General features: G+C 40.1%; 1 protein-coding gene and 1 pseudogene across 1 annotated transcript in view; both read right to left on the bottom strand.

Annotated features, from left to right (window-relative positions):
• Positions 1 to 6,358: 6,358 nt before the first annotated feature.
• LOC148539648 (uncharacterized) lies at positions 6,359 to 7,440 on the bottom strand (annotated as a pseudogene).
• A 1,671-nt stretch (positions 7,441 to 9,111) lies between these two features.
• ETF1 (eukaryotic translation termination factor 1) overlaps positions 9,112 to 14,298 on the bottom strand; it is a 37,849-nt gene continuing 32,662 nt past the window's right edge. Inside the window, exons 8-11 of the mRNA XM_088451304.1 lie at positions 13,543 to 13,698; positions 13,364 to 13,428; positions 11,728 to 11,875; positions 9,112 to 10,904 (exon numbers count right to left, since the gene is read on the bottom strand). Of these exons, the coding sequence (XP_088307430.1) occupies positions 10,822 to 10,904; positions 11,728 to 11,875; positions 13,364 to 13,428; positions 13,543 to 13,698 (452 nt within the window). The 3' untranslated portion in view covers positions 9,112 to 10,821. The remainder of the gene's footprint in view (positions 10,905 to 11,727; positions 11,876 to 13,363; positions 13,429 to 13,542; positions 13,699 to 14,298) is intronic.

Raw genomic sequence — 14,298 nt, 5'->3', positions numbered from 1 at the left:
AATTGGCAGAGAAATCAATTAAACATACAGTGCAACATAAGATTAATAAAAGAGCAACAAGTGTGAAGATGACTGCAGAAAATCGTAACGTATTTTTCATTAGCGATTCATTAAAGGCACAATTAAGAGGGAAAAGGTAGTCCTGGACTAGTGTCGGTATTCTGCTCATGGGTGGTGACCAGAAATTTGTTTCAGGGAACCCTGCCAGACCTTCTTTGGCTACACATAACAAGACGAGGCCACTCTCCATGACCACCAGCTGGTTGACACTTGGTGACCTCAGTATCCGGTACACCGGGACTACACATTTTACTCCTGGGCCCATGACGTGTACTCCAGATTAGACTATTTTCTACTTTGCATAGACTTTTACATTTGATTCAGACCACTACTTCCTCATTACCTGGTCGGTCCATACTCCCATTTCTCTGACCATTGAGACTTCCTGCCTCTACTTTAAACAGTGTGTGTGTGGTGACTCAACGAACAAATTCTTGCCGACTCACGCTGTAAGTCTCAACTCGCTGAGATAATTATTGACTAATTTTCTACTAATGGGATGCCCAAGGTCTTGAGGGTCACAATATGAGAAATTGTTAGCAAGAGCCCTACCTTCCCAGAGTGAACTTCGTTTATACAATCAAATATTCTGAGGGGTAACACACCCTTACCCGTGTTATAGCCAACACATTTCACTCCTACTATCCCAAATTATATAATCTCCAAGACCCGTTGTCTTCCTGAATTATTGGTCTCTTCGCAGGAGCTTTTGGCTCAATACCTCCATGATGCTGGCCTCTCCACAGTATCAGAGAAGCACTTTGTTAAACTTCCCTTTCTATACTTTCATAAAATTTCAGGGCTTCTGGTGAATAACCTGAATTCTATAAGGCTTACATTTCTGTTCTTTATTTCTTCCATTTTTTCTTTTATCGGCAATTGTGATTTATTTGCAGCCAGGCAGTGTTGTTAGAAAGAAATAAAATGTAAATAAATGTGATTGGGGAATATAGATATTGTTGGGAGTGATCCTGTGTCCAATTTTACAGGTCAATGTTGGTTGCTTTAAAAGAAAAAAAAAAAAAAAAAAAAAAAAAAACCGGTTCACAACATGGTCCTCAAGGCCAGTTCAGGTTTTAGAGATATCCATGGTTGAGCACAGGTGACTTAATTAGTACCTCAGTCAATTTGATTTAACCACCTATGCTCAAGCATGGATATTTCTAAAACCTGAACTGTTGTGGAGTCTTAAGGACGGCGGTTGGGACCCTTAAAAAGGCTTTTCTATCTTTCTAAATTTTCCTGCCTCCCATTTTCTGTGAATTTGTGCACCTACTTCCTTTCAGATTCACCTTTAGAGCAGTGGTTCTCAAGCCCAGTCCTTAAGTACTGCCAATAGTAAAATTACTGACGCCACTAAATAGATTAACTCAGCTGTGCAGGATTAAAGAAATCTGACCTATTGGGTACTTGCGGACTGAAGTTAAAAACTACCAAGTGATATAATTAGCTCCACCTGTGGATCTTTTCAAATGTTAGTTAGTAATGATTACACCTGTGCACCTGCTAGGTGGTCTGGAAAAAGTGAACTGTTGGTAGCTCACAAGGACTGAGGTTAGCTACCCCTGCTTTAGAGTATTGCCTTATTAGCACCTTGTTAGGCTTTCTTTTTTGATGATCCTGAGCGGGAGAAATGTGTCCCGATATGGAGTGCCATCTTATTAAAACAAACCATTGTACAGGAGAGATTCTTCTGGTAAGCTTCTCCGCTCATATTCCTTTTTGAAAAATAGAGGGGATTCTGACAGGCTCTATATCAAGTCTGTCAGCGCTTTCAATTTATTTTAAGATTAATGCTGGATACACACCAGGCAGCCGCTGACTCAAGGATTGCTAAGTGCAAACACACCAATCGTTCGGCCAATGTGTCTGTGCTGACAACACAACTGGGCGGGCATTTAAATTTGACCACCCAATTGAGAAGTCAGGCACTGCAGCAAGTGTGCAGGCAGTCTATACCCACGACCAGACGTGCCAATATATATTAGATAGAGATATATATATCTCTATCTGCAAGATATATCAGCATCGGTTTTGCTGCAAAACTAATGCGGATATATGCATGAGCAACATAATTCACAGACATTTGTAGTGCATAGGCGGGTGTGTACATATTGCTTATTCAATGGAAAGGGCCCTATATCCCTCAGTGTGTACCCAGCATAACTGCTAAAGCAGCTCAAGCAGAACCTGTCAACACTTTGAGGCACTTCGTTTAACTGAAAAACACTGCACGATGTGTAGTTCCATGCTGTATTTAGCAGCATGGCATTGTTCATTGCATCATCCTATCTACTGTGATGCACAGCAGATGAGACCATGTGATGAGGGAACTGCGGCATTTGTGATCGGGTGTACACACTATGCAATCTGAACTATATATTGTGCAATGATCGTGTAATGTGTACCCAGCTTAAGTGCCCAGTCTCTGAACAGCCTCTACAAACCCAGTAGTAGTAGTATCCCCAGATTGGATGAAAGAGATAATTACGAATTATAACTTACCGATAATCTGTTTCTTTGAAAGCTCCGTGGCAGCCATAACACTGGGGTTAGTCCTTCATTTCCCCAACAGCAGACAGGAAGTTTTTTCTACAGGGACCTCCCACTGGGCGTATATATGTTACTTCCTCCCCTTCCTTCGGGTCTTTTGAGTGTCTCGTCATCACTTTCTCTGTGGAAAAAAAACCATTTCCGTGAGGGTAATCTAAAGGCTGCCATGGAGCTTTCCAAGAAACTGAATTAGCAGTAAATTATAATTCGCAATTTTCTTCTTCAGTCTCCATGGCAGCCATAACACTGGGATGTACCCAAGCTTTACATACACATATACATACACACACACACACACACACACACACACACTTGGCCTACCCTATATAAGAAAAAATACATTCAAAACTTGGGCCCTCATTCAGAGGGGCTCGCAAGAAGCGAGCGCTCGTTCTGAATGAGGGCGGCCGCTTGTATATTTAAGTGGGGCCTCCCGGTCGCTAGCTAGCACCCACAGCTTTAGCGACCGACCAGCTTGATGGTCAAGACCATCGAGGCTTGCGACGAGACACTAAGGTTGGGTCTCGGCTACCGCAAGCCCCAGGGAGCTTCCTGCTCTGGTCGAGCAGGAAGCTCCCCACTGACAACACTGCTGATGTCAGTGCGGCTGCCCACAAAACGGCAGGCGTTCCTTAAGGAAAGCCTCAGTTTGTGATACCACCACCACCCCCCCCCCGCCTACAAAACGGGCCGACCTGTTGATCGACATCGACAACTGGCCCTTTTGTAGTGTGCTCCAGAGCGAGAGAATTTCTCTCTCGCTCCGGGGCTTGCGCACATGCAGTGCGGCCACTGCACGTGAGCAGGGCCTAAACATCGACCCGGTTGCGAGCGCTGGCGACCGGGTCTGAATGAGTGCCTTAGTCTGATGCAAATCTATTTAAGGCCCCTTGAAGAACTTGACTTCCAAAGTGGGGGTCTGCAATATGCAAAGCATGTTGTTTTGAGAATGTATGTATAAAAGACCATGTAGCTGCTTTGCAGATGTCCACTGTTGACGCCTGAGCCTTTCCAGTCCATGAAGCTGACATTTCCCTGGTAGAGTGTGCCTTTGATTTCTGGAATCCTTCCTCCTTCCTTCTTCCTTCTTATATATGAAGACGATCACTTCTCTAATCCATCTAGCTCTGGTTTGTTTGGTTGGTACACAACCCTTCCTAACTCCCGCAGGAATCACCAGAAGAAGTCTTGTTCTCCTAATCTCCTTCACTCTTTGCAAATATACAGTAAGAACTCTTACTAAATCCAGTTTAATAAGATTCTTTCTTTCACTTTCTGGATGAGGAAAAAAATTAGGTAAAAGCTCTTGATTCAAGTGCAAGGCGGACACTACCTTCGGAAGGAATGCCGGATTAGTTCTTAAGACCACTCTGTCAGGGAAAAAAATTAAGAAAATGTTCTTCCGCCCATAACGCCTGTAACTCGCTCACTCTTCTGGCAGATGTAATTGCAATTAGAAAAACTTCCTTCCAAGTTACATATCTCAGAGCCACCTCTTCTAATGGCTCAAACGGTGCCTTCATCATAGCGTTTCATATAAGGTTCAGATCCCAAAGTGCTACAAACGACCTTATCCGTGGTTTAATCTTCTTTATGGCCTGACAAAACCTCTTAATTCTTCTGACAACCTTCTCTCTAGTAATACACTTAGTGGCAACTATCAAGGTTCAAATTTCAGCTCTGCCAGGCCCTTCATAAAACCATCATACAAGAATTGGAATGTGGAATGACCTGTGGCATGTCCACGGTCAAAAGTCCAGTTATCACCTTTCTCCAAACAAGAAATGTTTTCCATATTTTATAGTACACATTTGTAGATTCTTTCTTGTAACAGTATCTTAATGACTTGCTCTGAGAGACCCTTTTTCTCAGTAACTCCTGCTCAATCTCCACACCGTTAAATTGAGCACTGATATTCCCGAATGAAAAATCGGTCCTTGACTCAGCAGATCCACTCTGCCTTGTATTGTCCATGGCTCCTTTACGGACATCCTCAGGGCTGCTGGGAACCATGGTTTTCTCGGCCAGTACGGTAGCACTGCCACTACTGATACGTGATCTCTTATCTTCTTGAGCACCTGGGATATCAAAGGAAATGGTGGAAAGATGTATCCCAGGTGAAACTTCCACTTTATTGATAGTGCATCCATTGTTTGCATCCATTCCATCTGGTACCTGGAGAAAAACAGAGGGAGTTTCGTATTCTGGTTTGTCGCCATTAAATCCATCTCGGGCACCACAAATCATATTTCATGAAAAGCTTCTGCATTCAACTCCCATTCTCCTGGTATGATCTCCTTGCGACTTAAAAAAAAAAAAAAATCGTCTGTCATATTTTCTGTCCCTAGACCATGAACCGCTGAAATGGACTGAAGATATCTTTACGCCCAAGACATAACTCTGCTTACTTCCTCCATCATACTCCTGCTCTTGGTGCCCCCTTGACGGTTCAATAGGCTACAACAGTCACATTGACAGAATTTTCAGATGAGAACCTCTGATCTGCCTTCTGAAATACATCATTGCGTTCCAGACTGCTCTCATTTCTCTTAAGTTTGATAGCAGCCTCTCCTGGCTACCACTGTCCCTGCGATATTAGATTTAATATGTGTGCTCCCCATCCTATTAAACTTGCATCTGTAGTCAATCTTCGATACTCCACCTGTGCTAGCAATGTTGATCTTTGATGTGGTGGAGGATGTTGACAAAAGAACAATGATTTCTGTGTGTGCTGTTCCACTCTTACATAATGGTTTAGGGACCATCCTCTTCAGGTAAGTTTTAAGATAATCCACTGAAGATCCCTCATATGCCATCTCGCCCATGGTATAACCCCTATGGTTGAAGACATCAATCCCAACAGAGAGACCGCAGTCCTTAACTGTATTCTTCTGCACTTTAAAACCAGACCAATCATTTTCTGAATCTTTGCAAATCTGTCTACTGACAGAGTAATTTCGTATCGGATAGTATTTATTTGTACCCCCAGAAACTGCAATTGCTGTACTGGTATCAATCTTCTCTTTTCCCAGTTTACTATCCATCCACTTACCTGCATGACTTCTAAGATCTTGTCCCGATTGCTTATCTCTGATGCGGTACTTCCTGAAATCAGGATATCATGCAGGTATGGCCATATTGCCAAACCCCGCTTTCTTAGATAAGCTATTATCACTGATAAAACCTTTGTAAAAGTCCTTGGAGATGACTTTAGTCTGAATGGTAGGCACGTAAACTGGAAATGACTGTTTTGAACACAAAACCTTAAATGGCTTTGATGCTGAGGCCAAACCGGCATATGAAAGTAAGCATCTCGAAGATCTAATGACATTAGAAAATCTCCTCTCTTTTCTTCCATTACGATAGTTTTCAAAGTTTCCATCCAAAACTTTGTCTGAAGAAACTTGTTCAGGTCTCTTAAATCTAATATTGTTGTGAACTGCCCCAATGTTTTCTTAACAGAAACATTTGAAAGTAAAATCCTTTTCCTCTTTCCATTTGAGGTACTGGTTTTATTGCTTGCAAACTGATTAACTTTTCTGTACTTTCCCTCATAATTTTTAGCTCTGATATTGGAACCTGTGAGATCAAAAATCTGTCCTCTCTGGGTAACTTCTGAAATTCTATTTGATATACTTTTGAGACCATTTGCAAAACCCATTTGTCCTGGGTAAACGTTTGCCATATTTCTGCAAATTTCAGCAACCTGCCTCCTACTGGAAATCTGGGTTGACCCTGAATATAGTCATTGTCTTTTCCCATAAGGTCTCCCCTGGTTTTGACAAAATGACTGCCTTGTCATACCTGATAAATATCTTCTATTGTACGGTCTTCCTGGTCTGTAACCTCGTGCTTCCCTCAACTGCTGTTTAGAGGTCTGAGCCTGATATCTTTTATATCCATCTTGAGGTAGCCTTGTAGATTTCCCACCAGTTATTCTCTGTATTAATGCCTCAAACTTCTTTCCAAATAACAATGATCCTTCAAAAAGGTAAAATTGTTGCTCATTCAAAGAACAGAGTATCAGCCAACCAGGAACGCAACCATGGTGCTCTTCTAGCCACTACTGCATTAGCCATTGACCTTGCAGTAAATGCGGTCACATCCAAAGAAGTTTCACATATATATTCAATTGCTCTTTGCATTATTTCCAGATTTTTTAACAAATACTGTTTTGAGATCTTCTCTTCTAGATCAGTATGCATATTAGCACTCCATAACCTCAAAGCCCTTGATACAGAAGCAATAGCTACACCAGCTCTTAAGGATACCATTGAGGCAACATATCCTCTTTTAAAAGGTCTCCATTCTTTTATCCATTGTATCTTTAAAAGAAGCCCCATCTTCCAAAGGAATAGTTGTCTCAGATACCATTTCTGCTACAGGTGTATCCACTTTAGGGATAGCACACTATTTAAGACAATCTTCATCCCCAATAGGGTACATACGGTCAGTTCTTGCTAAATTTCCTTGCCTTTTATCCAGATTCTGCCATTCCTTCAGCACAATATACTTCATAACCTTATGTATAGGTACAACTCTATTCTTCTTACCTCTATCCTCAAATAATTTATCTTGTTGTTCATCAGGTAACTCCTTATAGTTAAAAGATTTATAAATATTTTTTAACACCATCTCAACGATATTCATGTTCAACGATCTTGTATCCTCATGAATTTCACCAGACTCATCACTAGATATTTGTTCCAATCCTTCCATAGCACTCTGCTCAAAGGACTCCAACTCATCATATCCCAGGCTTATCTGAGACCTTGGCATGGCTAAAAATTCCTCCTTGGATACAAAAGACCTTTTCATCCACTCCATAAGTTCCTAAATCTGATTCACCTGTTGACTTTGGCTAGGTGGGGATTTATGTTTGCATATATCACAAAACACCATATCCTGATTTCCAGAGTTGGGGCGCTAATCGGCTGTTGGGGGAAGGGGGGGGGGATGTTACTGCTCCATGTCTGCACTTACAGGTACACTCGGCAGAACTCTCAGCTGATGATCCAGTGTGTGGTGCCATTTTAATAGCCCTTTGACCCTAGTGACGGTCGGGCACTTGCACCGCATTGCTTTCTGGGTGCTGACGTCATCCCGCACCGCCGGCCGCATCTTACAGGAGGCTGCCGCTGATCGCTGTAACTCAGCATCCAGCCTCTCCATGCTTCTGACGGCCGTGTCGCCATAGCGCAACAGCCATCTCCATGACCCCGGGGCACCATCCCGCCAGACTGCAGGAAAACGGCACTTGCTGGGCACAAAAACTGAGGTAAGTCCCATAGGACAATAAACTTCCCTACTCTGTCTAGAGAGACAGGAAATAAAGACCCTAAGGAAGGGGAGGAGCTAACATACGCCGAGTGGGAGGTCCCTGTAGAAAAAAACTTCCTGTCTGTTGTTGGGGAAATGGAGTTCTAACCCCAGTGTTATGGCTGCCATGGAGAGACTGGGCACTTAAGCTGGGTACACATTACACGATCATTGCACAATATATCGAAGAAGAAATAAATGTAAAACTGGATTATAACATGTTAAACTACTTGTAGCATTTGAAAAGTCTTTTTTCAAAATTGTAGCATAACTTGTTATTTAATCATTGCTTATTTGGGGGGAATAATTATAAAGTTTGCATGAGACTTTGAGCAAAAGTATTAAGATCATAGCCTGCTTGGTTGCTATGATTTTACCACTGTACACATTTTACTTCATATGAATTATGCTTAATAGTATTTATCTCCATAAAGCCAGAGATAACTACAAAGCCTCAACAATGTGTTCAGATGCATCACCACACCATCATAAGGAATCCCCTCCCAAATAAGATGACCATAATCCATGCTTCTACAGTCTACACTTCTCAGCTTTTACCACTGCTGCCTTACAAGACATACCTGGAGTCCACGTAGGCACTTTACAGGGAAACTTTCACATCTGATTCATTTGCTTCTTTGACTACGTTCACTTCTGTCTGCCATAGTTGAATGTGACCAGTCTCCTGATAATTTTGCAATATTCAGCAGATTTAAGGATCTCAGAACATGTGCTTTTTATTCATCTTGTTTGGAAATGTTAGTTGGTAGTTGTTGCTCACTCAATCTATGTTCTTTGGTATGCAAGGCAATCAGGAACATAGTAATATGCGGTGCAAATGTGTTATTCAATTTCACATGCCTAAAACCTTCATATATACACCGAGTGCAAACTAAATTTAACACCCAATATGTAAAACAGAACTTGACCAGATCATCATAGTGTAAGACTTGGGTTTTTGCAAAAACTGCTAAAAATTTTGTCTAAAATGTACTCCCATTCTTACTGTTCCTTCACAAGGAGATATACGTGCGGTTTGGGGGATTTTGAGATTATTATGTTCAATTTATCTCAATAGAAGTAGTATTTGTATTACTTCTATATTCAACATCCTTTACATTAAAACAATTTAGTAAAATTAGGGGAAGAGGAATGCAATAAAAACAAAGCTCAAAAAACTATTCTTAAATATGGTTTAATACTTTTCTCCATTTCTGTACATCACAACACCAAGTTATTACTGCTTGGGAACACTCATTTGAGGAAATCTGTTAAGAATTGTACTCCATTTTATTTGTACATATATGTATATGATGTGCCACAGAAAATAACACATTAAAGAAATACAAAAATTTGGCATCTTTTCCAAATATAGCAAAAAGAAAGAAGGAAAAAAAAGCTACTATGTTGAATATTCTAAACAGTACTGTGGAATAGGTAGAGCTTTCAAATTCAATGCAAATTTACATCCAATGGTTTTTCTCTTAGAAAACATATGTAATTAGACCCTTGTAGTGAAACTGTTAATTCTGAAGAATGAGGACACTGCAAAACACTTATTTTGGAAGCCATTAGTACTACAAAATAAGTACAACAGGACTGTCTTTAAAAGGGACAGTAAAATCCAACTTACATTTACCATAAGTCTATGCAGCATTAAAAAGAAAAAAAAACCAATGTTACAATATGTTGAGTGTAATTAGACATACAGATAAGATTTAAACCAGTATATAAATGGACTGTCCAGAGTGAGTTAATTGGATTTTTTATCTCATTTAAATAGGGTTAAGTAGCAAACTGACAGTGTCTAAAATATTGCAAGAGAATTTGCACACTGTATATTTAAAGCTTCTGTGTCAGATGATTATAGAAGCACACAATTAAATGGAATTTAAACAAAATGAGACTCTTACTGACCGATGACAGTAAATATTCTTATTAAGTTAAGGAAAAACAAGTCACTACAAATGACAATAAAATAAATGAATAAAATTAAACTGAGAAACCAGTTCAAAGACGTGGAGGTCGGTTGTTTGTTAAATGTTTGCATATTTATCACTAGTAATATTAGGAAGTGGTGTAGCTGTGACACTGGCTACCACATACACATTCTGTTATTGGTATTAGATGATTTGCAGTAAGGTAGATTAATGACAGCAGTGCAATCTGCAGGTTGCTTTTTAAGAGTTCTTCACAGTATCATGCAAGGATATATCTTTAGAATTGACCTGGTAATGAGGCTATAGTATATCCTTTCATGCTAATGCAAAATTCTTATTTAAAACTTCACTTTGGTGCAATTTACTTCCACAAAAGTTTTGTCAATGTGCAATCGTTTTTTAGAACAGTGAATGCTAATTTAAATAGCACAGATAAATATTATGTCTTTTTATAGGTTTGCTATACATCTTTAAGTGTAAATTGTGTACTAGTCCATTCTTTACTTTGAAAATTCAAACATAATATAAATGGATTGCTTAACAATATTGGTTTACCCCCCTCCCATGACATAGAATAAAAAAAAGCAAAATGGTGGACTAAACTTGCATGGATAATTAAAGCAAGCTATTTCCCAGATTTAAAAAAAAAAAATTACTTTTCTTAAAATACAAGACAAATTTATTTCCTCATAAGTAGAAACTGATTACTGTCAGAGTTGTCCAAGTGGCATCAAGAGGGAGCCTAGCGGTTGCATTTGCATCATGACAGACCAAAAAGAAGGAGAAGAAAAAAAAAAAAAAAAAATTTCATTTCTCATATCCAATGCTTAGAGAAAGTACTGGAAATGTTCAAATTCTAAGGCAAGGACCTGCGTTTTCCACCATGAAATTTCTGCTTGGGTTGGATGCTGGAGGGCTAGGCACATTCTGCCAGACCCATGTCGACTACCTAGTAGTCATCAAGGTCAAAAAATTCATCCTCTCCTCCTTGATATTCCATTCCTTGAAAATCCACTCTGTACCGCAAGATACCTGTAACACAAAATAACAAGACACTGAGTAAAAGAAGGGGAGATAATTTGTCAGGTAAAACATATTTACACACCTATATCTGTATTACAAACACATTCAACAGGGAGAAATATAAGGAAGAGTGCCTTGGTCAAAATGTATAAATACAAGTCAGCAATTGGGTGGACACATCACAACCAGCCTTGGTGTTGTGTGAACATTTTATCCAGTTCTAATAAAAGATGAATACAAGTATTGACCAAAAAACACTGCTTTTTATTTCCTGCTTAAATGTAGGATTAAGAACTTAAAACTGACTTATGACGACAGGACAAAAATAGACATTCATGGTTTGCCATTCTGTTTAACCACTTGCCTAGTGTAGTCACATCATTTGCAACCATGTCAGGCTGTGCGTTACCAGACATGGTTGCAAATAATGCAACAAGTCCAACTGGGCGGCTGCCAAAAGATAATCTTCCAGTAGCCACCAATGGCAGAGGAACCTCCGAGGTCCCTCTGCATCCTTGCATCCTCACCCAGTGTCCGTACAGAGGAGCAGACGCAGGGGAAATGAAAAAGTCTCAATGCCCCAATCATCGATGGTCTAATTTATCGTTGAACATTATTTAGCAATAAATGTCATAGGTTTCACTGAAAAAAAAAATTTCAAAAAATTGTGCTATAGATAAGATGTTCTGCCTTAATTCAATAAAAAAAAATAAAAAAAATTTAGTAGCATTTGGGAAAAAATTTTTTGCCCGTTACATGGTTAATACATGTAGAGTGCAGTGGAAAACTCTGCTACACAGGGCAAAGACAGCTGAATATATAGAATATTTACCCCCAATTCCACCAAATCCTTTCACAAATTGTGATCCTTCTTGTGACTTGTCTGTAACAATCTCCAGTGTTGCTCCAAATTTTTTGTAGTTATTAGCAAACCATTCTAGTAGAGGCATACTGTCTATCAGCTCATGCTCTTGTCCAGTCTGGGAAAAAAAAAAAAAAAACACTTTACAAAAAAAAAAAATTGCAAGATAATTGTTTTAACCCTGCTTTTCACAAAAAAGTTAGCTCAACTGAAGTACAGGTGTGGAGAGCTTTAGTTCAATGCTGGCTGCCACTGCAACATTCTGTAGAAAGAAGGTGGCCCGTTTGAATGCAGGTTAACAAAATATGTGTTTCAAAGAGTGGCCTAATGCTTTATAGTTATAAAGTTAAGCAGGGTATACACTAAACCACAGGTTCTCAAACTCGGTCCTCAATACCCCACACAGTGCACAATAGGAGAATGAGACCAAGGTACCACAGAATAAATAACCCCCCCCCCCCCCCCCTATATGTAAGGTGAATATGTGTTGTGCCAACTTTCCAGCTTCTGCAATACAACTCCCTTGACAATTTTGGTAGGAAGTGTAATGACAGATTGCACACGTTTTGGCTGCATATTGTAGTAAGCAATAGAGAGGATCACTTCTCATTGCGGAAGGTGCCCCATAGCCTAAGGAATTATTAAGACTGCGCACGGCAAAAAGCAGTGGAGGACTGTTGAGCGTAAGCAAGATTTAGGTTAGAAGATGAACTCCCAGACAATCGAAAAACCCTTCTAATCTGCAGCATTACGGATGGCTGGAATAATATCTACTTTGGTGTGCCAAAAAAGCATTCCTCCCAGTGGACTGTGGAGGTGGGGGTAATCAATGCTGCATTATAGGTTATTTCGTGGCTATATATTTACACCACTGTTCCCAACTCCAGTCTTCAGGGAGCCCTAACAGTGTATGTTTTACATATCTCCTAGTTGGTGCACAGGTGTCTGCATAACAGGCTTACTCAATTTAACAGATCCACAGGTGGAGCTAATTATTTCACTTGTAATATTAAGGAGATCTGTAAAACATGCACTGTTAGGGGTCCCTGAGGACTGGAGATGGGAAACACCACCTTACACCATTAATGGTAGTCCATGTCAACTTGAACACAGGTGAACTCCTGGAAGGAGCAGATATTACCCACAGGATAATCTGTTGATTTTAGCAGGGATGCAAATCGTTGCAGGCTAGAACATAGCACTCCCTGTACCTCCCTCGGGTTGGGTTCGGGTTACTGGTGCTTGGGATCCCGAAAACTAAGTAGCCAAACCCTCCCCCTCACAGCCCCCCACAGCCTTAACCTATCTGCCCTAGTGCCTAACCCTCCCCCTACTACTTAGTGTCAGGATGTCGGCTCTGGGATTCTGACCGCCAGGATTGTGACTACATTCTCCCCCCCTCTTCTCCAGGGCATTTAAAAGTTGTTGCTTTCTTGAGGTGGTTATGTACAAGGAGTAGCCTACACTTTTTATTTAAATATAAATAAAAATCCTGTATGCTGCGGATAGGATTTAACACAAATCGTGACATTCGTCCAGCGGTTCTCTAGATACCATTTTCAAAACCGTAAGTGAATGAAATGTTTTCATGTACCAATACACATACCTCTTTGTCAATGAAGTGCGATTTGTCCTTTTCTTGTTCTGGTGTTAAATAAAGAACTTTCTCCTCTAAGTGGGAAAAAAAAAAAATAACTGGTCAAACCTTTGAGCGATGCACTGAAGATTAGCAATAAAAAAAAAATAATAAGGTCCATCTTTTCGAATGAGAAAAAAGTAATTTACCTTCAGAACCATTACATCGTAAGACGTATCTCATGATATCAAGATTCTCATACACTATCAGAATTTCAACAGCTCCCATTTCCAGTGCTTTTAGTGTGTCTTCTACACCAAAACAGTACTTCCCTGTGTCCTGACTAATTTCATCAAAATATCTCCCTGTAAAAAAAAAAAAAGTAAAAGCCGATACAAATATTAAATACAAGCTGATGTATACACAGAAATCAAATCAGAACATGAAAGAAAGACAGCAGCAGATGCAGTTTGCCAGGCATATTGAAGATAAATGTTAAGCCCATCTAGCATCTTCTCTTGCCCAGTAAGCCATCTAGCATCTTCTCTTGCCCAGTAATGTAATGTGTGCTGTGCATTATAACTGGTATTAATGCATTCTAGAATTTAACATGTTCTTAAATATCACCAGACAGGTTCTGTAAATACCACTTGCTTTTCCAACATGTACCCTATTCAGTCATGTTCTACAGAAAGTGCTCGTCAGCTTTAGCACCAAGTTAACTCCAAAAAAAAATAAAAATACTTGTGGGTCTTGACATTGGCTTAAGTCAATGGTTCTTTATGACTGGACAAACTGTTTTCCTTTAATTCCACAGCAATTCAAATAGGCTCCCTGGAGCCGATCCTTGCAGAGTGACTGCTTCCACCCCAAGAATCAGTGGCTGTTCCTGTGTTATACAGAGAAGTAAGGTTTATAGCTAGTGTCAGACTGGTCTAGATTCTGCTCCAGGATTTGACTTTCTA

Source organism: Taudactylus pleione, unplaced genomic scaffold, assembly GCF_031769625.1.
Source record: "Taudactylus pleione unplaced genomic scaffold, aTauple2 ptg000025l, whole genome shotgun sequence".
Lineage (NCBI taxonomy): Eukaryota > Metazoa > Chordata > Amphibia > Anura > Myobatrachidae > Taudactylus > Taudactylus pleione.
This window is presented reverse-complemented; position numbering and strand designations above follow the sequence as displayed.